The sequence below is a fragment of the Thunnus maccoyii genome, chromosome 14, assembly GCF_910596095.1.
Source record: "Thunnus maccoyii chromosome 14, fThuMac1.1, whole genome shotgun sequence".
Classification (NCBI taxonomy): domain Eukaryota; kingdom Metazoa; phylum Chordata; class Actinopteri; order Scombriformes; family Scombridae; genus Thunnus; species Thunnus maccoyii.
The window spans coordinates 20,501,814-20,529,139 of record NC_056546.1 but is presented as its reverse complement, the minus strand read 5'-3'; the positions used below and the strand labels follow the sequence as shown (position 1 = coordinate 20,529,139).

Genomic DNA, 27,326 nt, shown 5'->3' with positions numbered 1-27,326 from the left:
TCTGCATGCCATATGTCCATGTGGACCACAGCAGCAATGTAAAAATGTGACGGATTGGCTGACACAGCCAAGAGGGCAGAGTTACAATACTGTGGATTCATTTTTCTAGACTTTCTAGTTATCTCCATGGACCATGCAGTGATGAGGCTAGACAGCTACTGCTGCAGATTGATACTTGAACAGTGACCTTGTAGGAGCTTGCATTGATATTCTAGGCAATTTTAGAGGATTCTCTCATGGACTTTGTACTTTTACAGTCCATTGGTCATGCTCAAGGCATTAAGGTCCAGAGGAAAGAGGCTCTGATGAGAGGAATACTGTCAGAGTTCCTCAAAAGGAGCATTCCCAGGCTCCGCTCCATAAATAATAGCTGCTGCTTCAGGAGGAATTCATGATGGCCTGTTGGGAAACTGTACAGTGGCCTGAATGTCACCTCACGCAGAGAGCAGAGACAACCAGTCTTCTTACAGGACCAGCTCTGTGTCAAGCAAACATTGTGAATACGTGCACTTCACTAGCTGACCATTTATGACCAGCTGGAAGCAGCTGTTATGAACAACTAACAGTGTGCAGATTTTTACAGCCATCACAGATGTCTTTATGATTCACAGTATCAGGGAGGAGACTTAACTGTTTTTCTTACATGAATAAGACTTGCTTTATCTTTGGACACAGACATACCCACAATCATCCCATGTGTAAATATATTCACTTAACATTTTAGGACTGTATTGAGCGTAGCAGAATTTTTAGAAAGAGGGAAAGTGTGTAGTGTACTTATCAATTTACCATGTTCACTTCACTTCACCACTGGTCTGTTATAGCCAAACAACACCGCCAGTTTCATCTCATTCCACTAAAAAGCTTGGAAGAAGAGCCAAAAAAGGAGAAAAAAAAACCAGCACCCCAGTCAAGATAAATAGTAACATTACTGCCTTGTAATTTAAAATTGACATTTTCATTGGTGAGTTTCACTGCATGTTTTGTCTCAACTGACATCTAATTAATCAGTCCCTTAACTGAACAAGCCCAGTAAAAAGCTTTGTACCTTTTGTACCTTTTTAAAGTACTCAGGACTTCAGTTTAACTGGAAGTAACCAGCTCTTATTTAAACTATTAAAAACTTTTATAAATGAGTATGGAAAGGATGTAGCTTAGCAAACTCAAATCTAGAGCTGCAACTAGCAATTGTTTTCATTATCAATTTAAATGTGCGTTACTTTTCTGATTTTATCACTTAGTCTAAAATGTCAGAAGATAGTGAAAAATGCCATCAATTTCCTAAAGGACAGGGTGTGACGTCTTAAAATTGCTTTTTTGGTTGTTGTTTTTTTTACCAACAGCCCAAAAAAAGAATTAAAATGAAAATCTGAAACCTGCTGTGACATGTGAGCGATTTTTGTTTGATATACAACTGAAACTATTAAGCAGTTATCAAAATTGTTATAGAACAATTTTTCCTTCTAATTGTTTCAGCACTGCTCAAAATGATAATGTCCAGTATGTTGAGAAATGCATATTAAGCTAGTGTGTGCAGCATAATGCAGTGGTTCTCAGGGGTCCCTGAGGGGGCTCCAGGGAGAATAATTTATTTTCACTCTAATTCCATCCATAAGTATCACAATGACAGAATGAGTGACTATTTTGGTCATGGGTTTCATACACTTTCTGTAATAAAACATCTAATTCTAATTGGTCTAATTTGTGTCAGTTTAGGAGTCCTTCATGTGAAAGAGCTTGAGAACCACTGGCGTAATGTACCTGATTTGTGACGTGGACAGCAAGATGTTTAAACTTGTTTACCAAGCAGATTAAATATGTCAGTTTACCAGTTAAGATGAGAAGAGGTACAAAACTTTGCCAAAACATAACTTGGGGCTCAGATAATGAAAGCACGGCGGGAGATGAAGCAGTAGAGGGAAAAGTGGAGCATCTTTCACCCTTCAGCATCACAGATGAGAGATGAATTGGTGATGACCTAGTACTAATGCGTGTACTCTGAACACGATATTTTATTTAGTGTGGGTTTTAATAAAAGTGATCATGAACTTTGAATCCTAAAGGGAATGTTTTTTTGCCACAGGACTCCTACAGAAAGTTGTGTTTTACGCCTCTTTATTGGATTGGTTTTCTCACACCTAGAAATCACACCGGTTTGACAGACTATCCTGAGGCCAAACTTCTGTGTAAACCTCGGCAGAATACTTCTGCTTATCGCTTGCCTAAAGAAGCTTCAGCAGGAAAAGTCAGTGTTTTGGCCACAGAGGACCACTCCGCCATCTTAGAGAGAAGGAATGGGAGGTACTTTATTCCTCAATTCAAAACCAAGTGCATTATCTCCCACTGTAATTAATGCATTCAAAAACAATGGGAAATGTTGGAGCAAAATGTAGTTCTGCTCTCTGAGGCGTACTTGAAAAGAGAATAACTATAATGGTGGGAAGTATAGATAGATTGGAAGCTTCTCAGCACACTGATGATGGTGGGAAGAAAGAAAGGGAGAGCGTAATAAGAATTGAACAGTGCTTATTCAGCAGCATTGATTAGTCTGTGGTGCGTGTGATGTGAAGGAGCTGCAGGGCTCTACCTTTTCACACTCTTGAAGCTTAATCAGGGCTGGTATCATCACTAGTGAAATCAGGGCCAGGGTAGAGTAACAGTGAGTGTGTGTGTGTGTGCATGCATTCCTTAGATGCGTACTGTATCTCTAAATGTCAGCCAGGTTGGATTTTTTTTTTTTTTCTTGTTCAAGGGAAGGAAAAACTGATGAAGCTGAAGGAAGTGAAGAAGAACGAGAGCGAGGAGAAGTCCCTGCGAGTGAGGGGCTGAGTGTTGCGTGACCTACGCTGAAAGTAACACTGACACAAGCAGCTAGTGCCATCTGGTGTATGAGCAATCAAAGAGAGGGTCATACTGTGCCTGCAGAACGGCCACACACATTTACTCTATATGCACATTATGCATGCAAACACCGTTTTCAATTTCTTCACCCGGCGCTCTGATCTCAAAAGTGACCTAAAGGAAGTTGGAATATGCAGATACCGCTCCTCAGATGGATTGAATTCTTCAAAGAGCGGCTGCGCTGTAAAGCACAATGGTCGAGTGCCGGCTCTCTTCTAAGCTGTGGCGTGAAAGCCTGTACTGCTGTTTAATAATGCATCAGGTTCCACTGCTGCTGGTCCCAGGCAACAAGGGTGGAGGGTTGAGGGGTGGCGGTGTCAGGGGTTGGTGCGGGTTATAATGGTCCATGTGGCCCTTCTAAAGTAGCCCACGTGCCACAAAAGAGGATTCATTCACAGCTGAGATCTTATCCCGTGAGCAGGCGATGAGCTGGTGTTAATTAATCAAAGCATATCCAGGGTCTTAAAGGCAATTTATTGAAATGGAACGAAAGATTAAGCCGGAATTATTTATAGCGTGCTGTAACTGGTGTGCGGTTTTGATGTTTTGAAATAGCCTAATCAGAGGAAGGTTGTTTTCACTGTCAACTCTGCATTGCAGTGGAGAGATCAGATTGGTATAGGCTTTCGTTGGGCACGCTGTGCTTTGTCACGGTTTTCTCTCTCAGTGTGAGAGCGGCGGGGATTGCTTAATACTGTTGCGTTCGTGAATGTGACTGCAGATTTCATATCTGTTAATGGCTTTTTACCAGGCGAGGAACACAGCCATAGAGAAAAGGCAGCATTTTCTTCGTTACATAAGCTTGTCGGCGCTGAGGCCTGGAAAAATGACAAAGTGATTATTGTCACACTGTACTCAAATCCACTTTCTTCTGTAGGAATTGCTGAGTGCCCGCCTTATCTACTGTAGGTGTATGCGTGCTTTTGTCTGTGCGTATATTTCTGAGGGGACGGACAATGTGCGTTCCTTCATGCAGGGGAATGTGAGTGCTTTGGAACGGGCGCAGCTGTGCTTTTCAACTTGTTAACCCCCACAGTTGGGAGGTGTGAGCTGCAAGGAGCTGAGTGGACAGGACCTCGCCCCCGGAGTTGGATAGAAAGAGGAGGTGACATGCAGCGCAGCGGTGAGGCAGAAAACTGGACACATCAGCTGTCCTGCACCGACACAATATGACCTTTACATACCAGCAGTATAATTTATAAGATAGGAGCCAGCCATTATTTTGTCCTGTGCAAGACTTTTTGCTTCAGTGTGAGGGAATTCAGCACATATGTTGCATGTAGTTTATTGATCAGCCAATCAACAGAACATATTTGATATTCATAATTGCTTAATTGCAATTTATCAAGCAACATTTGCAGCTTCTCAAATGTAAAGATTTGCTGCTTTTTCTATTTTATGTAATTGTAAATTGAATTTAAAAGCACTTTGAAGATAACAGCCCGGGCTTTGGGAAATGGGAATTTATCACTTTTTTCTGGCATTTTATAGACTAAACAATTAATTGCTTGGTCTTGGGAAGTTTTGAACTGAAAGGTTGTCTTACAAACTTGAGGTGTGGAGTTTGAGAGATGTGGGTGTTTACTAGGCAGGAAAGATATCACAAAAGATGCTGTTGAGTTCAATTGTGGGATGTTTTTTGATCTTGATATGCATCTTGATATCTCGGCCTCTGCTACGCAAATTTTGCTCATTTTTATAAACTGTCTCTTCCAAGTCCCCCAAATTCATAGAATTAATACTAAATTGCCTTCAGACACAGTCAAACTGATACTTTTGCATGTACCTACACAGCTCACAAATGTCTAATCTTGCAATCTTTTGTTTCCTACTATTGTTGAGAATCCTAGTAAAAATACGCTTTGGTCTAAAGTAATTAAATTTAAATCAAACAAATTGTGCTTTTATATAATTTAGCTGATATGTTATTATTTGATAGAGAAAATAAAAATACTGCACACTTAAGGAATTTAGAGGAAAAAAGGGGTTTTAAAGTGTCAGCAGTCTCTTAATGTGCTATAAAAGAGTAATAAAGCCAGAAACACAAGGATACAGAAAAAGTGAGAGCATGGCACACACACATTCCCTCCAGCAGTGGAGGAGATAGTAGATTTCTAATTTAACAGCTCATAAACCTCACTCGCACTTTTTCAAGAATCCACATGGAAATAGTCCCCAAAAGTTGAGTCAGCTTGGTGCCCCAGCTGATTGTCGGTGATATACTGTGATATAACTATGTTCCTTTAAATCCAATTATATCCTCATTTACCCCAGCTCGCTCAGAGAGTGTATCACAGGGACTGGAAGTGGTTGCACATAACAGGATTTTGGGGACACCTCTTAGATAAAGGCAGGATCCGTTTACCGGCTTCATATTGATCCCGGTGTATTGTTGTTCTACATAGATTGGCCTCCCACTGACCCCACCTTGATCACGGCTCCTCTCTCAGCTTTGTCTGTCATGGTAGCGTGATGGAGAACCTCGCCTCTCCTTGACCCAAGACTTTATCAAACGACCAGGCCGATGGGAAATTGATCCCAGCTCCTTTGATTGTAAATCCGTCCTCACGGTATGACTTCAACCAGTAAAAAAGGAAATGGATGTAAAAAGATTTTAACCATATGAAAAGATCTTTTAGATGTATTTGTGCCGTCATGCCTAGAAGGAGTAGAAGGAGCTCTATTGACATGCATTGTGCGTGGGGTGTATACGGGCCCATGTATGCATGAATGATTTCATGAGTGATTTTGTCTGACTGCTCATGTTATCTGGTCCATAGCCATGGCCCGGGACAGCATATTACCACATAGATGGATGCAGTCATTGTGGAGATAAATGACAGAGGTTTCCACTCCCCCAGAAGGGCACCATGAAATGGGAATTATGTCAGTGACATTATTCCTCAGCAGTGGTGTCTGTTACCAGCACACACACACACACACACACAGACATGCTTTTTGCTCTACACTAAGATTTTCCCTGCGGTGTGTCTGGAGATAAAAGGATGTGTTCTGAGGAAGAAGATTTTTAAACTGCTGTGTCATTTTGTGTTCAGATCCAGCCGTAATAGCGAAAGTTAAAAAAGGAAGTAACTGTCCATATATGTGCTGTATGCAGCACAGTGCAAGTTAGACATAATAAGATGTCATACATTTCTCAGACTCTTCAGTTTTTTTTTTGTCACTTACACAAAAAGCCTAAAATAACCCAGTTTTTTTTTCTGTGGCTGAACAACTCTGACAGTAGTTTCCATCCACCCTCAAAGCAGCTCTACTAAGAGTTTATGAATCTTTGTGACTGTGCCGGAGGAGGAGGAGGAGGAGGAGGCAAATGAATCTTGCAAATTTCTCCACATACATAATTTGGAGTGAAATGAGAACAAGAATGTCACTATGTAGCAGGAATTCAACATAGCAAAGGGTAACAGTTACACATAGGCAAGATATAGATAGCAGGCAGAGCTGCAGCAGTTTTACTCTCAAGGGTTGCGTGTGTTGATTCCCCACCGCAGGTGGGTTTTTTTTCTCCCTCTGAAAAACTGGGACTTCTGAGAGATGTGTGTGAAATTGTTCCAGCTGTACTGTATGAGGATGATTAATTTTTCCCTCAGATCAATGTCATGCCTCTTGCAGGTGTTACTACACTATGTGGAGAGCAGGGAAGGACTCGTAGTCTGTGCAGCTAGCAAGAAGCCATAAATTTTTTTTTTTAGTGTATCAAATTTATTTTCATCTCCCACAGTTCATATAATCTACCGGGTCCCTGCTCGCCATGCGTTTACTACGCTGAAGGTGAGATTTGAAATTGAGGACTGTGGTTTTTTTTAATTGAAGGAAAACGCACACATGCACACATAGGGTATGATGAAATGCAGCGGAAGTTAAAGCGCAGTGCAGATGAGAATTGAGAGAAGATCAAACCAGCACATCAAGATTCAGCGTGAGTAAGATAGAGATGGAGGAGGGACGGTGAAAGCGAGGGGCAACCCCCCTTTCTAGACAAGGGATTCCTTTACTGCAGTGATCAGCAGTCCCCCCCTCCTCCTCCCTCCCTCCCTCCATCCCTCCCCTCCTCCCAGAAAGTCTACAGCTCTTCTCCTCCCTCCCTCTGCCATCTCTGCTTCACTTGCGTACACACACACACACACACACACACACACACACACACACACTACAGTCACGTTTCAGCAGGGAGGGATTGTCTGCTGCAGGGTACAGTATATGCAGCGCATGGTTAGAAACGCAAGCACACTCGTGACTCACACCGTTTTACTCCAGCCTTCATTTATCTCTATCGCTCCCCTGCTGCTCCTCCATTAATCCTCACGTTCTCTCTCCACCTCTTCCATCCTTCCACACCTCTTTCACTTCTCCGGCTCATCTGTCCGTCTTCCCATCCCTACTCGACGCCCGTTCCTTTCTTTCTCCCACTCTCTTAGTCGTATGACATTGATTCCAAGGTTGCTGTGCTATTGACTGCTGCTACGCTGCTAAATATTTCAGGCAGCGTTTCAGTGGCTGTGTGCCGAGGGAGGGGAGGGGTTTTTTACTCAGCTGCTCTCCAACTACTGCTGACAAACAGGCTGGTGAACAGACGGGTGGGCTCACACACACATATACACACACACACACACGCCACCTGCAAACACACAGAGGTACATTCACACATGCATGTCAGTCACACAGATGGATGTATACACACACCAGAACCACATTTGCATATGTTGGTGATGCCGCCCAGTCTCAGGTTGCGTGGGTCTGGTGACGTTGTGGGTATCTCAATGAAATCTTTCCTCCCTGGCTTCAAGCAGCTGAACTTAATGAATGAGCAAGTGTTGGACCGCTCTCTGCAAACTGTGCAGCTATTTCAGACCAGCCAAAACGCCTTTCTAAGCATGTCATCTGATCAGCAGCCTAATCACTGTTTGGGCTCTACTTGGTATCATGGGACGGTAATCAGTATTCTCATTTAGGACACACATACACACGCAAACACACTTCTCTCCGTGCCGTTCCACGACGTTCACTTATCTTTGGCCTGTTGGTGTCAGTCACTGCTGCAGTGGTTGCACTAACTTTTTCTTTCAAGTGTTCTTCTTCATCCACTTCTTCACCATTCCCTGTGTATGCTGCAGAAGTTGAGAGATAGTAAGAAAAAGTTTTAAAGGGGACCTAATACTTAGGGAGATTTCCATTTCTTTTTTGATTATAAAGCAGGTCTAGGCGCTACTTAAATACTGTGAAAGTATCAAAACATTCAGTCCACGGAGAAATGCACACAGGCCGTAGAGCAGAGCGGAGCAGAGGAGAGATAGTTGCGGAGGAAACACTGTGCAGTTGTTGGATGTCAGGAAGCAAATTTGTCATTGCACAGCCTTCCGAAGGTTGGGTAACATTATCATCAGCGGTGGCCATCGCAATTTATCGGTGAGTTTTACCCTGAGCCCTGGTTTTAACCGGCTACAGTAGGCTACAATCCGTTACCTGTTGTTTGCCTCGGCGTGCGTCACAGTCAGCCAATTAGTCAGCCCCTCTGTCTCACGCAGCCTGCATCCATGGCTTATACAGCTGTAACTAGGTGCTTTTTGACCATAAAAACATGCAAATATTTTTAAATAGACAACAAAAATAAAAATATTAAACTGGGAAATGGGCATAATTTGACCTCACTGAGCCTCTGAATGAGGTGGACAGTCAGTGTTGCATTGCAGGTGCCCGGCCGTCCTAAGGAGCAATGGTCAAGATCCAGAGCCGACAACAGGCTGGCTAGCGCCTCTTTTGCTAATTCACGCCAGTCATGTTCTGTTATTGACACATTTTCAACAGTTTTCAGGGTTTGGAGTGTTAAGTGGTGGCTAACTGTCACTGTATGTGTTAATCTAAACAGTTATCCCCTCAGCATCGTCTTTACTTGTACTTGCAGGGGTCTTGTTCCATCTGAAACTGTGAAGATGTGATTGGCAGTCACGTTCCTTGATTGACAGCTGTGACATTTAATTAGCAGCAGTTGATAGGCAGCTCTGTTTGTCTCTGTGCCTCACTTTGAAGTTGGGATTACAGGTAGTCCCACTGCTGGGCCTTTATAACTGCCAGCCTTGCAAACTCTAGAGTAGTGAGAAAGTTGACAAGATCCGAAACTAAAATGAGGTAGCTGGGTCCGGGGGCATTCTCCCCCTGTAAGAATATAGTATTGATTTTTATACGCAAGCGAAGCCTTTTGGAGCGTTTTGAGATTAGAACACAACAAGAAAACAATATCTTGTTCGGATAAACACATAAGTTTTATTGAATTTTGATTATTTTAACCACAATGTCTAACTACAGGTGAGAGAGGAGAAGAAGAGGGGGAACACACATCGTGCTTTTCTTTCTTTTTATTTCTTTAGTCTCTTTGCCTATAAAAGCATTTCACATACACGTTTGCGCTGCTTCGAGATATGCCTTCCTTTTGCCGGCTTTTCCTGCTCAACCATGCCTCGTCTTGCTTCGGCAGCACTTGTGCATGGTTGGCAGTTAAACTCTCTCCTGTGTGCTCTCTCCCTCAGAGCTGTTTGCTGTGTCAGAGCTTTGTCCTTGGTGCCAGCTGATGTCATGTTGTGGCACATCCTCTTTTCCACTGGCCTGAACTTAATGTCTTGTCTTTTTTGAACATTTCCACTGCTGTCTGCTTCCGGGGAAGCAAGGTGTGTTTCACAGTTTGGATTTCACGCAGCGTGGAAACGTTCATGCATGGAATATTGTGATGTTAATGTTCTCTGGTAAACTGCCTTTATAACTACCATCAGATATTTTGGGTTCTCTATAAAACATTTTTGGAACATCTCAGTTGTATATTGTGCCTATTTTTATTAGTTGTGATAATGAAGCAACATTTGTTAAACCTGTAGTCCTTACTATATTACTCTACATATTTTTCAACCACTCACAGGGTGTTGTAGACGGGCTTGTCTGAATCTGTCTGCCTCTCGACCCACGTACACCTCTTGCAGGGAGCAGTTTGTCTGCATTGAGTTCAAGAGCTGCAGGGTTTTGTGGACTTGCGGCAGGCAATCTGGCTTCACAAAGCATTCAAAGAAGTTGGTGAAAACTTGCAGCTGCTTGTCGTGCACTTTGTGGACAAGGATGTCTTGACCCTGAGGAGGGAGTAATATTGTCTGAGAGATGGATGTGAATTTCTGGCATACAATACATCACATCTTACCAAAGACAGATCTATTAGTTATTGTTATACACAGGATTGGTATAATAGTAAAAAAAGACTCATTTTAAACACCTTTCTGGGGCCACAAATCAGTTGCTTTTCTAACTATCCAAGCTTTATGAGAATCAAATTAAGTTGGAGTTTATCTTAGTTGTGAATCAGTAGGATATTTATTATATAAAAACATCCCTGGAACACCATGACGTATTCTTTCAGAATAGCCAGGACACCTGTGTAAACACTGAGATGAAGCTCTGGTTTGGTGACTTAATGCCACACCCTTTTGACCTTTCTGTTCTTGTCCTGCTGTGTCATTCCGTAAAGAGCACATTTGTAAAAACAAAGCTCTATAAAATTTGTGTGTACTCACTGACCACATTATTACGAACACCTGTACATGAGATTGTTAATGCACATATCAGATAGGGGACATTCAGGCCAACTTTGACACACCATTTGACACACGATGGGTGTTTCCATTAATTTGTCCACTCTTGTATACCAGTTAATTTACAATATCAATGGATTGAGTTACCTTTCCTGCTGAGGTCACTGTGAAAAGACTGAATACGTCTCTGGGTCTTTTCACACGTGCTGTGATCAGCGTAGAGTTTTTCTAAAGGTTTCTTGTAGAGGGTCTTGTCTTCTTCATCCATGAACCCGAAGTACAGGACTCTATAGGCAGAAAGCATCATCTGAGTACTGATGCCAAGCCCGCTGACAAAAACAGAAAGAACATATATTTGTTTCAGATCATGGGTTTCATTACATATGATACTTAATCAGAGAGGTAATGAATAAGAGGACAACCAAAACCTTAAACTTCTTTTGTTTTAAGATGTATTTATGAATAAAAGAAATATGATACAATAATACCAGTCTGATGTATGCAGACTGATTGCTACATAGTTGCAGATTGCCACATTACTTAGCAATGATGTCATGGAATGCAATGAGTCGTATGTTTTTACTGGTGATCAGCATGAAGGTCACAGAAAAGCGGTTCTAGATAGTTGTTAAAAGGAGCTGAAAACTTTTTTGAAACATTTTGCACATGATGGCAGGAATCACCATCAATATCCAGAAGTTTTGGGCAGTGGTTCTGTCACATTCTTGTTTCCAGACCCGTCTCGCTACCTCGCATGACACCACAGGAATCCGTCATCATGCTCACAAGGTTGGACCATGGGATGTTGATATATTTGAATAACTTAACACAGCCTTTTCCAGAATTCCTGTGGTGACCTTCAAGATTTAGAAAGACACAACTTGCTTCACATCAATGGTGTGGTTCCTCTCTGGGTTGAAGTAGCTAACCAGGATAGAAAGCACCTTTTTATCACCATTGGAAGTACTTTAATCAAGGTTAATGGAAAATGGATACTTCTGTGTGTTGCTGAAGATCCTCTCAGAAAAAGGTCTGCCCCAATCCACGGACCATTTTGTAAGATGCTGATGTGCGTGACAGCTTCATGCTGTTTAGTGCAACTGTGTCTGCAGCCAACGTCTGTGCCAGCTCCACGACCACAGATGTCATAGTGAAAGGGAATGAATGTTCTGCCAGAGAAGCAAGAACCATTGCCTAAAAGCAAAACAAACAAGAAATGATTCAAATTTAATCTGTAAACCTTCCCCCCTTCATTACTAAGATGCCACAGCATGTATTATTTGTGTTTGTCTTCATATTATATAGCTGATATACAATGAACATAAAAAGTCTTTTTCCAGTTCATAATTTAAATTCAATCATCAATAATTCATTCAATTTTTATATCAACTGTAGGTTACTTCATCTTAAATCAAGCCTTGCCTATTTAGTTCTGTGCACAAACCTCTGCATTTGCAACATACTGAAACGTAGATACAGGCAATTGCACTCGCTCTCTTTATGGCTTCTGGTCCCTTGGGAACTGCAGTCTCAGGTAAAACACTCATAGTTGTCATGATGGTGCACACTTCTGCTGGAGTTCGTCTGTTTGGCAGTGTGACAAAAGGGCATGCACACCCCTGTTGGTGTAATTTATCTCTTTTGAACAGAGGGCACATTTGGCATGTCCCAGTTTGTCTACTTCCTTAAAACACTGAGAAAGGGGCAATGTGTGCTGGACTCCCTTCACCTCAATCTTCACCTGCACTTTAAGCCATGCTCAGTTCCATTTACATCTCACTCCTGAATCTAGCTGTGCTGTATTTATAGTGTCTTCCTCTTTTAAGCACTCTCATTCTGAAAAAGAAATTACAGGATACATTGTAACTGACAGTGGTGGAAGAAGTACTCAGATCTTTTACTTAAGTAAAAGTAGTAATACCACACTGTAGAAATACTCTGTTACAAGTTAATGTCCTGCATTGAAAATGTTCCGCCTACGCCTCCCCTCATTTTATTAATCTCATACAGACAGAAGACTGTGCTGATGCTTTCAAATTCATTAATTAATGTAGTTAACTTTAAAATGAAAAGGCTGTGGACCATTTATCTTAATTGCCAGTTATGTTACTAGAGCAAGAGATGGAAAATTGTGCCTCCTTTTCTATTTATTAAATTAAGAATCTGTTTTGAATCAAGAATTGATTCTGAATCGAATCCAACACCAGGGAATCAGAATCAAATCAAATTGTGAGATTGCCAAAGATTCACACTGCTAATATATATCATATTATATTATTAGATTATAATTATTGTTGCATTAATGTATTCATCACTTTAATGCGCCAGTAATGCAGCTCGTAAATGTGGAGCTAATTTTAATTTAATTAAATATATTACTTAATATACTGCTGGGTCGCTTGTGAATTTCCTCCTGGGGCCAAATAAAGGCTTATTGATATAATATCATAATTTATTTATTGATTATATTTTGTATTGTTAATCTGAATCTGCAAAGTAACTAGTAACTAAAGCTGTGAGATAAATGTAGTGGAGTAAAAAGTACAATTTTTGCCTCTGAGATATAGTGGAGTAGAAGTAAGTTATAGTAGAAGTAGAAATAGAAAATAGAAATACTCAAGTAAAGTACAAGTACCTCAAATTTTTACTTAAGTGCAGTATTGGAGTAAACATACTTAGTTACTTTCCACCACTGATAACTGAGTTTACAAATGCTATGAAGTTAGCTAATGCTAGCTAGTTTAGCTATTATTATCAGGAGGGTGGCTTTAAACACTCAATGTTATTTACGCTGCATTGTTCTGTAAGGCAGTGGCTGGCAGGTCATCAAACTTGACTCATGGCAAACTCTCTCATGCCATGGACAGTCATTCTCATGTAATTCACTTTAGCCTGAGCAAATAAAGTGTGGCAATGTAGCCTCCAAACATGATAAGAGTAACAATGCACGTTAATGTTCGCTATGAAAATAAAAGCTTACCTCAAATTTTGGTGGACACATTCGCCGAGGTCGAGGGTAGCAGACAAGATCAAAGTTCTGACTGGCCCATAGAAATGCCACAGAAATTACTTAAACTACACTATTGATTGGACAATCCAATATGGTTGATGCTAGCCTGGATTAGTGGGACAGACAGTCTCATCAAAATTTCAAATCAAAATTTTGGCATTTGTTTCAACTGGCATGGAGTACGACGGTAACTGGAAGGTTCAGACAGTTGTCAGTTGTAGGAAACTTGACTGAATTTGAACTTTGTGTGATTGTATACAGTTTTTGACTCAAACTGGCCATGACAAACCTTACCTGAGTAAGCCAAAACAAACGATAAAATACTAATAGGAAATAATACTAGAGTCACTATATTCCCCATGTCTCAGGATGCGTCACTGGGACCTCTGTGCAGGTGTTCAGTGGGAAAAAAACATTGTCTTCTGAGCACCTGTGCTCCCTCTGTTGGTGCCTGTGTCACAGAGTCAGCCTGGATATTTGCTGCTGAGCAACAATACCATCTGGCCTGTGGTACGCTGCCCAGCACAGAGATGCTGTGATGGGTATTTAGCTCAATGCTACAGATTTAGAACGTATCTGGTTGCAGTGACAGCCTATCAAACTTGAGACATCTTTTCAGTCCATAATTGTCAGTGTACAGTCATAAAAGAGTTGTAAGAGCTTTGCTTTGCTGTTGTGGTTTTGCTTAGTCAAGGTCAGTGAGTGTGTGTAATTCTGATATCACTACACTTCTACACAGAGTGAGTGCATCCTGCTTGTTGCTGAGGCCCAGTGGATGCTGAGTGCATTGCAGTCAGATCAGTGTAAAGGCTTTTAGAGTCAGTGTGAAAGAGACCCTGTTCCTCTAGGAGTTGAAGGGTTAATGAACATGTTACTGAGGGCCTGTTTCCGCAGCAACACCCTTCATTCATATGAGAACCCATTGTATGTTATATACAGCACTACAGTGTGACACATTGCATGACTCCATCCGGCAGTTATTAAATGTTAGGACCAGTTGGCATGGAAACAGATCTCTTTTTTTATGATGCTGTAGAGGCATATTTTGTTTGTGTGTGTGCTGAAACTTTATAATAAATTAAACTAAAACTTAAATCAGAAAAGTTGTTTTTGCCCCCTGGTGCTCTTTCTTGCTTGATTTCCGATGCCTCATCCTGTCCTCCCTTTGCTCTGTGTGAGCGTGAGGAGATCTGACAGCCCATCCTATGCCTTAAAAGGCTCGATCGCAGCTCAGCCGAAAACGTGACGAGCTCTGTAATTTGAAACATGTGCAGCATATATGGACACTCCTCCTTTGCTGTGCTAACAATATTCAGTAGCAACAGAGAAGATGAGGGTTTCCCCAAGCTCTGCTCCTCTCTTCTTCTTCCTCCCCTCCCTCCCTCCCTCCCTCACTCCCTCCAGTGACACAAGTGGAGAATACTTACTGAACCGCACTGTTGTTATTCAGGCTGCATTTGGCTGCCTTCCTCCTGTGTCTCCCACTGTGGTGTTTTTCTCCAAGTGGTGGTTTCTTTGTGAATGGTGAATTTAGATAGGATGTGAAAGGCTGTATGTGTGTGTGTGTGTGTGTGTGGTTTTATTTCATGCATAAGCCCATTATAGAATATTTCCATGACTGGGAAGTTGCAGTTAGATCTGTTAATCTGTGCTTCTTGGGTGTGGCTCCAGTCTGCATACAGGAACATGTCTGGAAACTGAGACAGAGGAAGCCATTTTGTAACATAATTCCCAACCAGTCTCATATGTAAACAATTAGACAAGTGGATGGCACAGATTATGGTAGTGTCATGTTGCGCTGAAGATTTACAACGAGTGTCTAGCTCACAGCACCTCGGGTTACTTGAAAGAACGGGCATGTTAGATGAGAGAAAGCAAGTGAATTAACCAGATTGTTGCACTTTCTCTTCCTGTCTGCAGGTTTGGAGGGGCGCCCCCTCATGGCATGGCCAGAGACTTTTGTGTTCCTCTGCTGCTCCAGAAGGTAAGTGCTCACTACCCCTCAGTTCATTCACCTCGCACGCTACCCGGCAAATTCCAGGCACTGTGCTCATACTGTAGCATTTTATTTCTGTCCATAAAACCCCAAATCCAGCCTCTGCCCCCATCTTAGAGACATCAGTCCTGTGCAAGAGAGGAATTCTGCATTGATCAGATAGCCGAGGCTCATTTGGAGTTAACAGACAGTAGAAATTAATATGGAATATGGAGGTGGGGGGGGGTTAAGAGGAGAAGGCAGCAGTATTACAGAACATGCTGATTTGATTTTAAAGTTAGCTTTAATAGCTGTGGGATCGGAGCAGAGAGAGACACAGGATCCTCATGCCTTTAGCGATGTGTCTGTGATGATAGGATGATAAAATAGGGGAGGACAAAGGGAACAGCTGCAGGTAGACAACAGTTCAGATACTCAGGACAAGATTTTAAATTGTCACTGTAAAAGAAGAAGTGGGTGGTAAAATGAAGTGTCTGTGAATCTCTGTCTTTGAACACGGTCAAGACACTGTTGAAACTGCTGCCGGCTGGTGCTGTCTGTGCTAGCTGGTGATTCTTCTCTTCTTGGTGCGGGCCCAAGCAGAGATCTGCTGATTCACTGCAGCGGTCCTGAGGAGGAGGTAGAGGTTGTTGGGTACAGCAGCAACAAGGCAGCCTGGATCGCCTCCGCTGTGGGCTCGCAGCCACCTGCATTGATCACAGCTTTGTCATTAGGGGCCACTCAGCATGATAATGGTATAAGCTATGCAGACTCATTATAACCAGTGAGTTTGGTTATGGACTCATAGGGCTAGATTACAGACCATTATTATTATTATTATTATGCTAAAAAAAAAACAATGAGCAGAACAGTAGCTCAGCTGTTTGGGACCAAAATGACAATTCTTATGTTTGTGCTACAACAGCAAGCTCCACACACAGTTATCACCATACAGTATAACCCTGAGATAGTGTCAGGAGTAGAAGTATTCTAGAAATAATATATTCATTCCATGTATCTTATTATTCTGCTATGAAAAAAAACCTTTCAAGAATTGGATAAAATGTGATGTGTTCCTCAAGGTATTTGTGATTGTCAGTCCCATCACACAAGCATCATTTAGAGGTCGTTTTAGCCTCTCCGTGGAAATAAGAAATATCAATAGTTGGCATCAACAAATCGACATCAGTTCTGCGAGGGAAAGGTTAGGAATGTTGTACTGTATTGATCCTCAGGACCTGACAGTCTAAGAAGGCTAATTTTTTGCTATCAGAGTATCTCTATATCTACTTGTACATGCTTTCTAGCGTGAGGGTGAGCATGCTGATCAATGAGATTTATTCATGTGTTGCATTACATGGGGACAGTCCAGATCAGGGCTGCTGCTGCTGCTGCTGCTCTTAGTTTGTTAGCTTTGCTGTTGAGCACCTCCGTCAGGTGGTGCTGCTGCTGTACTGCCCCCTGCTGGGGGTCTCCAACCACACTCCTGTAACTTCAAATGAATGCTCTATTTTTGAAAAATTAAAGTTAGCACCATTGGAATTGCAGACGCTGCAAGTTTTGCGGTGTTGTTGTAGACGATGATGGGTCAGTTGGTGCCATCCAAACAAACCGCTCAAGTTAAAAGTATTAAAGTGCCAAACATGATCACATCAATATTTCAGCATGAGTAAGAAATTCCTAATTCTGTACTGTATATGTTCAAAATGCAGTAGTCCAGTAGAAGACTAACAAGAATATAACAAAACAAAGACTGCTCCTTATTCTTCATCATTACACCCTCAGTTACTCGAAGCAGAGGGAGCACAATACATGAAAGCTCTTCTCCATGGTTCACTGAAGGACCTTTGGGTGTCATTTTACATTTTCTGCTTTTGTGACATTTGTCCCGTTTGCTTGCCTGCAACCCCCTCAGAGGTGACAGTGGTGTATCAGAACGGGCTGCCGGTGATCTCAGTCAGTTTGCCGTCCAGGCGAGAGCGCTGTCAGTTCACTCTCAAGCCTCTCAGTGACTGTGTTGGAGTTTTCCTGCAACAGCTCCAGGCGGAGGACAGAGGCATCGACCGGGTAGCGATCTACTCCACAGGTATGCTCACAAACACAAGGAGTCATACACACACACACCCCCACTGTATCCATTTACCCAGCAGGTTACACATACACATGCCATTACATGCTTTCAAGTGTTCTTGTATTTTGATGTTTTGATTTTGATCAGATTTTAATACCACTGCATGCACCATGAAATGATTTTGCAGCCTTCACTCCACTCAGAGGCTTCATTAACAACTGATCTAATCTTAGTTTGTGAGTGCCTCAGCTTCTCCCTCTCATGATGATCAGACAGAAACAAGCCTGATTAACAAGAGAGGTGAAGGGTATTTGAAGTGGCTACCCATCAGCGCTCCCTCTCTGTTAACGCCTCCCTTCCCGTTTGTGTCTCTCTCTCTCCAGATGGAGCGAGGGTTGCCTCCTCCACAGGTATAGACATCCTGCTGCTGGATGATTTCAAGCTTGTCATCAATGACACCACACACCTCGTGCGGCCACCAAGGAGAGGTGAGGACTGTCGAAGAAAGGGCAGAGCCTGCGCCATTTACTCTTGAGTCATCCCCTCACTTGTTAGGGTCACTACCAATAAGAGGAAGGAATGGTTTGTTGATAGAAGTTCATATTAAAGTCTGTCTTTGTGTGTGTGTGTGTGTCTCAGAGCTGCTGCCCCATGAGGAGGCAGAGAGGCTGAATGACGTCAAGTTTCTGGTGCAGCAGCTATACACTACCCTGCGCATCGAGGAGCACCAACTCAGCAAAGAACGTGAGCTGATTGGACGACTGGAGGACCTCAACTCTCAACTCCGCCCCCTAGAGAAGGTCTGACTTCCTTAACATGTTCAACAATTTCGATTTCTAGTTGCTGGTTACTGACACTCTAGACGCACAATTTTTTGGATTTGGAACATTTTGGGAAAATGATTGTAGTGAGCTTTAGAGGTCCTAGTAGGTGGATTTTATTACTTTTGGACAGAGCCATTCTAGCAGTTTCCCCCTGTTTCCGGTCTTTAAGCTAAGCTAAACTATCCGGCTGCTGGCGTTAGCTTCATATCTATCGTACAGACATGAGAACGCAAGAAAGCGAATGAGTCTGTTTCCCAAAATGTCAAACTGTTCCTTTAAATGGAGCATTCAGAATTCGTATGTTCTTGAATACGTCATGGGTAGTTTTGGTTGCTCATATATTTTATTTTAGGCTTGTTTGTAATCCTCTTATATGCAGATAATTATGTCATTGCAGCATTAGTTTAATATATCTGGCATTGAATATTAAAGAATAACTGAGCAGTGGAGCCATCATGGTTAACAAATTGAGATCTTGGCAAAACTGTGAATTTATTAACTCTGTAATGTAAAAATGAATATGAGAGATCACTTGTGCCCTTTGTGCTGAAAATCCATAATGTGTTTTTAGAGTTATTGCCCTTGTTCAATAAACACTGACTTCTGGTGTGTGTGTGTGTGTGACTGCTTTCCTCTTGCTTTATGTGTAGGTGAGGGAGGAGTTGAGTAAGAAGGCAGAGCGACGTACCACCTGGGTGCTGTGGGGCGGCATGGCGTACATGGCCACCCAGTTTGGCATTCTGGCCAGACTGACCTGGTGGGAGTACTCCTGGGATATCATGGAGCCCGTCACCTACTTCATCACCTACGGCACCGCGATGGCCATGTACGCCTACTTTGTGCTCACACGCCAGGTAAGACGCCACAAAATACAACACATATACGCATTTTATATTATGATACTCTCTTTGTAACATCTTGCTCTAAATATAATAATATTATAAATATTATAATAATATTTTTAGTTATTTAAACTGGTGGCTGATCTGGTGACTCAAATTGAATTCAGCTTTCATAAATCACTGAGTTTTAACTCCAGGGGCATGGAGTCTGTTTGATATTGGATTTCTCAGCAGTGTGATCTAGTCCAAGGACTAGAAAACAGAGCATGCAGGACATCTGATGAACTGGTTCCTCTTACAATGTGCTCCGTCTCTGTCTCTTTATAACCCGCAGGAGTACATTTACCCCGACGCTAGAGACAGACAGTATCTGCTGTTCTTCCACAAGGGGGTGAAGAGGACACGTTTCGACATTGAGAAGTACAACAAGCTGAAGGATGATATCGCTGAGGTATAGTTCCTTGGTGAAAGCTGGATGTTTTGTTATGTAAAATTAACACCGAAGCCACACTGGGGATTCACACATTTCACAATTCCGTACTTGGAATTGTAACAGCTGTACGTAGACCTACTTTCATACCATTTGCCCAAACACGCTTCATGTTTCTCTTTCTCTCCCTCCCTCCTTCCCTATCGATACTCTCTAGGTGGAGTTGGATCTGAAGCGTCTTCGGGACCCGCTCCAGCTCCAGCTCCCAGTTCAGCAGCTCAACGCCGGTAAAAATTGATGGGAAGAGTGACTCCCTCCTCTCTCAGCTCCTACAACCCCCACCTTTCCTATCCCCTATATCCCCTCCCTTCGTCCAACACCCCGCCCCTCCCTTATTCCTCCCAATATCAAACCCTCCTTCCTCCCCATCCCTCCCACACCCAATAAGCCCATCCCCTTCTTGACTGTGGGAGTTAGTTTTTTTCCTTTTTTTCTTTTTCTTTTTTTTTTTTCTTTTTACTTTCTTCTTGAAAACTCCAGTTGGAATTGCAAGTGAAAACCGCTAAAACACAAAGGATGGTGAGAATACCGGGAACTGAAAAAACTCTCACAGCCTGAAGGATGGTGAGGATGATGAAAAGGACGACGATGAAGATGATGATGATGGAATTAAACTGGGCACTATGGAAATGCCTCAAGTCTCTGGAGGGACAGCCTGCAGGGAACTCCAGGGGGAGACACCTCTTCTCTTGACACTCCAGGACAGAGGACACTCAGAGGGACAGTCATTGTTGAGTGTGTGTGTGTGTGTGTTTGCGGGACTTTCAGGTTACACTGGGACACCGACCCTGGCCATTCTGCGGGTCGACACAGCAGTGTACAGCAGTCCTGCTTCTCCTTGCAGTCAAACTGTCAACACACACACTTGGCTGGGGCAGGCTCTAGGGAGAGTTTCTATCCCACTCATTAAAGTTTACAAGGAAGTCCTCACCCCGCCTGCTGCGATGTGCCACGGCTGGGGCTCACTGCAGTCGCACCATCAGGGAGACCTTCGTCTTCCTGCGGCTGAACACTGCTGCCTCTCCCTCCCTGGGCCACTCCTCCTCCTGGTAACGGACAGCTGTCCTTCCCCGTGTGACCTTTGTCAGGAGCCTGTCTCGACTCGCAGGATGCAGGGACGACGACAGTCGGCGCGTCTCGTTTCCTCTTCCTGTTGATTTCCTGTAGCGGCCCGGTCTGCGCAAGTATGAGAGTACTACCGACAACAACATCACTGTGTGTTCTTTTATTCCAAAAAAATATTTTGGCACTTTTTATTTTGAAAGCCATAGTATATTTGTTATGAAAAGAATATAAATATATATATATATATGTATACAATCAAATAAACAGATGACCAGAGGCTAGTTTCTTTCAGTGGGGGGAGGAGCTCTCTTACAAATGTCATTTCATCTGAAACTCATTTACATCTGAAGATCTCCTAACATGAAGCACCCCCCCTAACAGTCCAACGCACACATATGAAAAGCATTGTATGCATTTACTACCTTGAAGTAACTATTTCATATCTGTAATAATAAATAACTATCTCCAGGTTGGGCGTAAGGCTCCTGTGCATGTCCACCAGACAGGGGGAACCATGTTGAAGCCAAATCAGGGCTAAAATGGCTTTGATTGGAATTTTTTTGTTTGTTTGTTTTAGCAACACAGAATATCGATGTGGATAATGCCATGCTTTTCAACTATAATCATGTCATTCTATCATTGCTGCGGAAATACTTGTTTACATTGTTTAGTAACTGTTTCCCCAGACAAACCCACAGGCATGTTATAGTTGAAGATATGTGATGAACTCAAATTTTGCAAAATGTGGCTTCAAAAGAAAGAATGCTACTTCATAGAAGAGGAGTTTGTGTACATTACCTACATTTTTTTTTTCTTTTTCCAATTGAAAGCATTGTTCTCGGACCATTTCCTGAATTTAACAGATTTTTACATGAACTGGAGTTTAGTTTAGCAGCATGTAATGTGCATTTTAGTTTTATAACTCACCCTCATGAAGCTTATAGCCAAAATAACAAACTACACCTAAAAGAGCATCATGGCATTGGTTCGCAGAGGCTTTGAAATGAAGCCAGGGTTTTCTCCTCCCACTGTTGCTGTAATGCCCCCCCTGCTCCCTCGATGGCAAGGCAGGGTAAACTGCATGCTGTGGTATGCCCTCAGTAGAAATTTGTGAATGTGTAGGAGCATTATTGCAATTTTGTACTCAATTGGACACTTTTCTTTGCCACATCTAGCTGAAGTCTCATCCTTTGATTGGTTATCTCTAAGATTATAGAAGCCATGTGTTTATGTTCATTTTTTTGGGGGGATGGTTCACTGAATAAACCAAACTTTATCAGCTTTACTTCGTTTTCTGTACAGGGTGAGGATTGATCGGCCCTCTTTCCGGCCCTTTAATTGACTCCAAAGCACGTTTTTTTGTTTTCACCCTGAACTGCTGTGGATTACCTCTGCAGAGGGGAAGCACAATGACATGTCGTACCCGCTTGTAGACTCCTCCTCCTGCTTGTGTGTGGACAGTCGGCTGAATCCTACCGATGAGATCCATGTGTTTAACTGCAGATTTTCTATTAAAATGCATGATTTTAGCTCAAATCAAGAGTTACCCATGCAGATCTCAAGGCAGGATTTGGTGTAATCTGTTATCATATATATATATGTGTGTGTGTGTGTGTTTGTGTGGATGTTGGTGTGTTATCTCCAAGGGAAATGGTGCCTTTTGGATGATTAATGAACAGTATAGACAGCGTAGCAATTCGGTAAACAGCAGTGATAAGATCTTGTTTGGTATGAAACACTGATGTAAAGGAGGGTTTTCTCTGTGTGTGTGTGTGTGGGTGTGTGTGTGTGTGTGTGGAGTGTGAGTGCACTAAGGGGCAAAGTGCATATCACCATATTCATGAATCCTTTGCCCCTAATCGCCACTTGTCAGTAGCGGTACAAAATCACTTCCACTCTCATCCCACTTCATAGCAGTCATTAGCTTTAAATTCCTATTTTTCCTGAATAGGCCAACTTGCACACACTTTGTCTCACACACACACACACACACACACACACACACACAATCAAAGTGACAGTGTTTCCTTGGAGATGTACCGTGGGAGGTGAGAGAGTTTAGGCCTCTGTCTGCAGTCCAGTCCTTCTCTCTGCTGTTTCTACACTTCTCTCCATCATCACCTCCTCCTTTTTATCACACCATCCGCCATTTATTGCCTTTTTTTTTTTCTCTATCTCATTTGTTTAAAAAACAAAAATATATCAAATATAGGGAACTTTATTATAAAGAGGGTGTTGCATGAATGTATGTTTACATGGGAAATTATGTAAAAATAAAAAAGACGATCTATCAAAAAAACCGCAAAGATAGTTTAAGAACGTTGTTTGTAGAGATTCCTAGTTATAAAAGGGCAGTGGACAGAATCTGCCCTGCCAAATCTGACTTTATCCCAGCCAACCAGCTGCTCTTCATCAAATCCCAGCCCCATCTTCACCTTATTTACCCCCATAACTCTTCCTCAGCTTGCATTTAAACTCCCCAATAAATGGAGAAACACGCTCCATCCTCTGTGCACCTATAAAGGAGGCTTTAGGACCTCTTGACCTCAGTTACTAACGTCCTGGATCTGAGTCCATAGGAAAAAGTGTCGGGCGCACTCCGTTCGCTTGTCGGGGAACACCTCTCATACTCGTCCCTCTCTCCTGTCATTTTCTTCCACCCACAGCCTTTTTTCCTCCAAATTACATTATTATTCTATGTTTTGAATGTGTGTTATGTTTTGAAATTCTTGTTTGTGTGCACTTACAATAAAATATGTTTAAAATGCCTAAAGAGTGAAGCAGAATTATAGGATTGAAATGATCTTGTACTCCATTCTGACCTCTTATTTTATTTTGTTTTTCTTGTCTTTATGTTTCTGTTGACATATGATGCTGTAATGTTGGCAAAAAAGAAAATGTAAAATCCTGTATCATTTATGAAATATGTATAAAAGAGAAATGTAATTCAATTATCAATAAAATCCTTATCCAGTTTTTGGAGCCAGTGGTCCAGTTGAGGTTTATGGTTTGTCTGGTGGTGAGGACGTCCTGATTAATGTGTCACATTACAGATGTTTACAAGTGGCAGCTTCTCAAGGTCTTGACCGCCTTGTCTGACTCTCCTTGACCTCCAGCTCTTCCTTTACAGGACATCCTTTGAGATAGACCTGTGCGGGAAAACTGATCATTTACAATAGATGCATGAAGTAACACATAATGGGTGCAATAGTCTGTTAAAAGCTTGAGTCTGAACATCTGAAAATACTTTGATTAAAAAAACCAAACAAACATATATATAATTTTTCCATCCAGGGATGACAATCTTGGTTGATCGGTCAGTTCACCACTTTGGTCCAGACTGAAATATCTCAATAACTGTTAAATGGATTGCCTTGAACTTAACTACACACATTCAGGTTCCTTGCTGGGGGAATTGTAAAAATGTTGGTGATCCTGACTTTTCATCAAGTGATATCATAAAGACAATTTTTTTTAATTTATTCAATACTTTGGTTATGACCAAATACATGCAAAACCTATGACATTCCCTCAGCCCCAGCTGTACTTTTTGTTTTGTGATAATAAGCAAATGTTAGCATGCTAACACGCTAAACTAAGATGGTGAACATGATAAACATACTGGCTAAACTGGCATGTTAGCATGCAAAAATTTGCATTTAGCTCAAATCACTGCTGTGCCTAGGTATAGTCTCATAGAGCAGTTATCATGGTGGTTAAAGTCTTACAATGCTTATTGAAAAAAAAAATGTTAAAAAATCATATTTTGATCATTGGAACTGGGGAGAAATACTGTCTAACTGTGCAATAGTGCAAGTGTGAGAAATCTTTTTTATCTAAACTGCAACACACTGCACAGAGGTGAAATCACTTACACAGAACACAATTATCCACCTACAGTAAAACAAACCAATGTAATAAAATTACAAAGTTTATCCAAAAACATAAACTCTAAAAACTAAATTAAGGCGACATTTAGAGGATAATTGAACCAGAGATAAAGGTGATCATTAAAAAACACAAATCTATTCTTTCTCTTCTATACCTTTCGGGGTTTAAGTAGGAGTATGAAGCACTGCAATAAAGTGCTGATTGAATCTGCCTATACCATGGAGACTTGAAGCCAGGAGGGCTAACAGTGTCTTATTTCCAGGAGTAATCACAAAAGAAGAATGACATGTTCCACCTCATTTCGCCTAACAGCCTTGTGGATTAATGTCTCCATTTATTTAGTTTTGCACATTTTTTCACTGTAACAAATAGAAATATTTAAAATCCAGACTCTAGTCTGAATCCTTTTTGTTCTGTGCGCAACTGAAACTTGCTACCTGACTACCGCGCAGAGAAGAAGACAAACAAAAGACTCAACCCTTGTGAACCACTGATTTGTCTTATCTTGAGCTTGCAACACCACTTATCTGGTGGAACTAAGATGTCCAGTTTTTCTGAGATCCAAGACTTGACAGACAACATGCACAAACTTACTCCTTCACTGAGCAGGAGATTGAAGCCATCCTGTTTCCAAGCAATGCTTCTCTAACTGCACCCACAAAATCCAACGATGACCTTACAAAACAACTGAAAACGCTGAAACAAAATAGAATCAGACATCAACTCCATGGGTCAACACTCAGTGAATATGTGCCCACAAATGAATACCTAGAGGCCTGCGCATACAGAAGATGTCAACCATTGGCTGAAACAATGATGTGAAATCTTAATACATAACTGAATCTGACACTCTTGGTGATTGAATCCATTGTTTTGGAAAAGATATATTGATGACATATTTCTGATTTGGAATGGTTGTAATTGTGATCTCCAGGTTTTTTCACAGTATTTCAAAAATGGTATTGATTCAGTTGAATTCAATATGAAATGTGACAGTCACAAAGTAAGTTTTTTGGACACATGGGTAATCTATAATGGGAGAGACATTTACACCATACTCTTCACCAAACCCTTAGACAGAAATTGTATTTTACACTACTCAGGCTATCATTTTATGCGTCTCAAAAATCTGCTCTATAGTTGGTTTCTTAGGGTGAGATGCATCTGCACAAGGGATGATGATTTCCAAATAGAAGCTCACAAACTCTTTGATCAGTTTTTAATGAGAGGGTATCCATGTGATGTCTTGGATCAGGCATCTGCAAAGGCTTATGAGAAAAACAGAAATGAATTATTCACCAAATGTATACCCGAAAAGCAAAAAACATCCTCTTGTGTATTTAATAGTACCTGTTCACCACTTGGGCATGAGATATGTAATGTTGTGATAGAACACTGGAACATCTTATTTGTTGATGACATTGGCAAAGACATCTTTAGCTCTCTTCCACTTTTCTATATTTTCTAGAACAAAGAATGTTTGGGACACACTGGTACATGCAGACACACATAAAAACTCAATCCACCAGGGATGTTTGGACAATATCACAGGTTTCTTCCCTTGCCGATATTATGCTGCATGTTCTCATTGTAAAAAGATCAACACTTTTACCAGCTTTGTGACCAAAAAAGAGTATTAAATTAAAAAAAAAAAAGATAACATGCAGCTCTAGTAATGTTGTCTCCCCTCTTGCATGTACTAAATGTGGCGTCCAATATGTTGCAAGACACTTTGCAGACGGCAATCATTCTATTTCGGATTTGGCATTCTATGGTATGTAGTTCCTAAGTCCTAATGGTCGTAGTTGAAATATGGATCAAATTTTACTCCAATGTGACTGTAGATATATCTTCTAACTTAAAAACGCTACACCCTGGTGGCTCAAATGAAGAATTAGATATGGCCTGTTTCCTGTCTTTCTGTACCATTGGGTCCCATTCCCCGTGTAAAAGCTGACATCTGCATGTATATATACATCAGTATGGGTATGAGAATGTGTTGATGCTATGGAATTATATTATCCTAATGTGTTTGTCATGACCTGATCTGCTGGAAATTAGCTTCATGGGTGTTCAATCAAGCTCTAGATCATTGATAAGGTGCACCTGTAGAGTAACCTACATATAGGATGACTTGTCATGCATCCTCATTTTTTGTACTGAAGCGAGTCCAACATGGATTGACATGTTTGCACTCTATATACTTTTGAATGTCTCACTGTCTGTACAGCCCTGTAATATGACAAATAGAAATATTTAAAATCCAGACTCTAGTCTGAATACTTTTTTTGGTTTCTGTGTGCGAGTCCTTCTTTGCTGCACTGAAACTTTTTCGCTGACTACCGTACCAGAGAAGACAAACAAAAGACAGTTTTTTAAGGTGCAGCTCAACCATTGCGAACCATTTCATTGATTTAATTACACATAAGAAACAAAAACTGCAAGCGTCAGGTTAGTTGGGCCAGTTACTAAATGAGACCGGACAAGCTTTCTACATTTTTTGGTTTAGTCTGGTGGTCAAGTAATGCGTTAGATGAGAACATATTCTCTCTGCTGGCACAGTGTGTCCTCTGCAAGGTTCTCAGTCTTAATCTTTACTTTAGAGTAAATCCTGAGTGTGCAAACCCTTTGAGCACGACACTAAACAGATTAATCTGATTGGTTTTAT

The 27,326-nt window shown here is 41.6% G+C and overlaps 1 protein-coding gene across 1 annotated transcript in view; it reads left to right on the top strand.

The window, feature by feature from the left end:
- Window positions 1-23,749, top strand: part of mcu (mitochondrial calcium uniporter) — a 61,061-nt gene extending 37,312 nt beyond the window's left edge. The window contains exons 3-9 of the mRNA XM_042433753.1: window positions 15,421-15,484; window positions 17,391-17,561; window positions 17,930-18,034; window positions 18,186-18,346; window positions 19,021-19,224; window positions 19,547-19,663; window positions 19,860-23,749. Coding sequence (XP_042289687.1) covers window positions 15,421-15,484; window positions 17,391-17,561; window positions 17,930-18,034; window positions 18,186-18,346; window positions 19,021-19,224; window positions 19,547-19,663; window positions 19,860-19,940 — 903 coding nt within the window. The 3' untranslated portion in view covers window positions 19,941-23,749. The remainder of the gene's footprint in view (window positions 1-15,420; window positions 15,485-17,390; window positions 17,562-17,929; window positions 18,035-18,185; window positions 18,347-19,020; window positions 19,225-19,546; window positions 19,664-19,859) is intronic.
- Window positions 23,750-27,326: the final 3,577 nt, after the last annotated feature.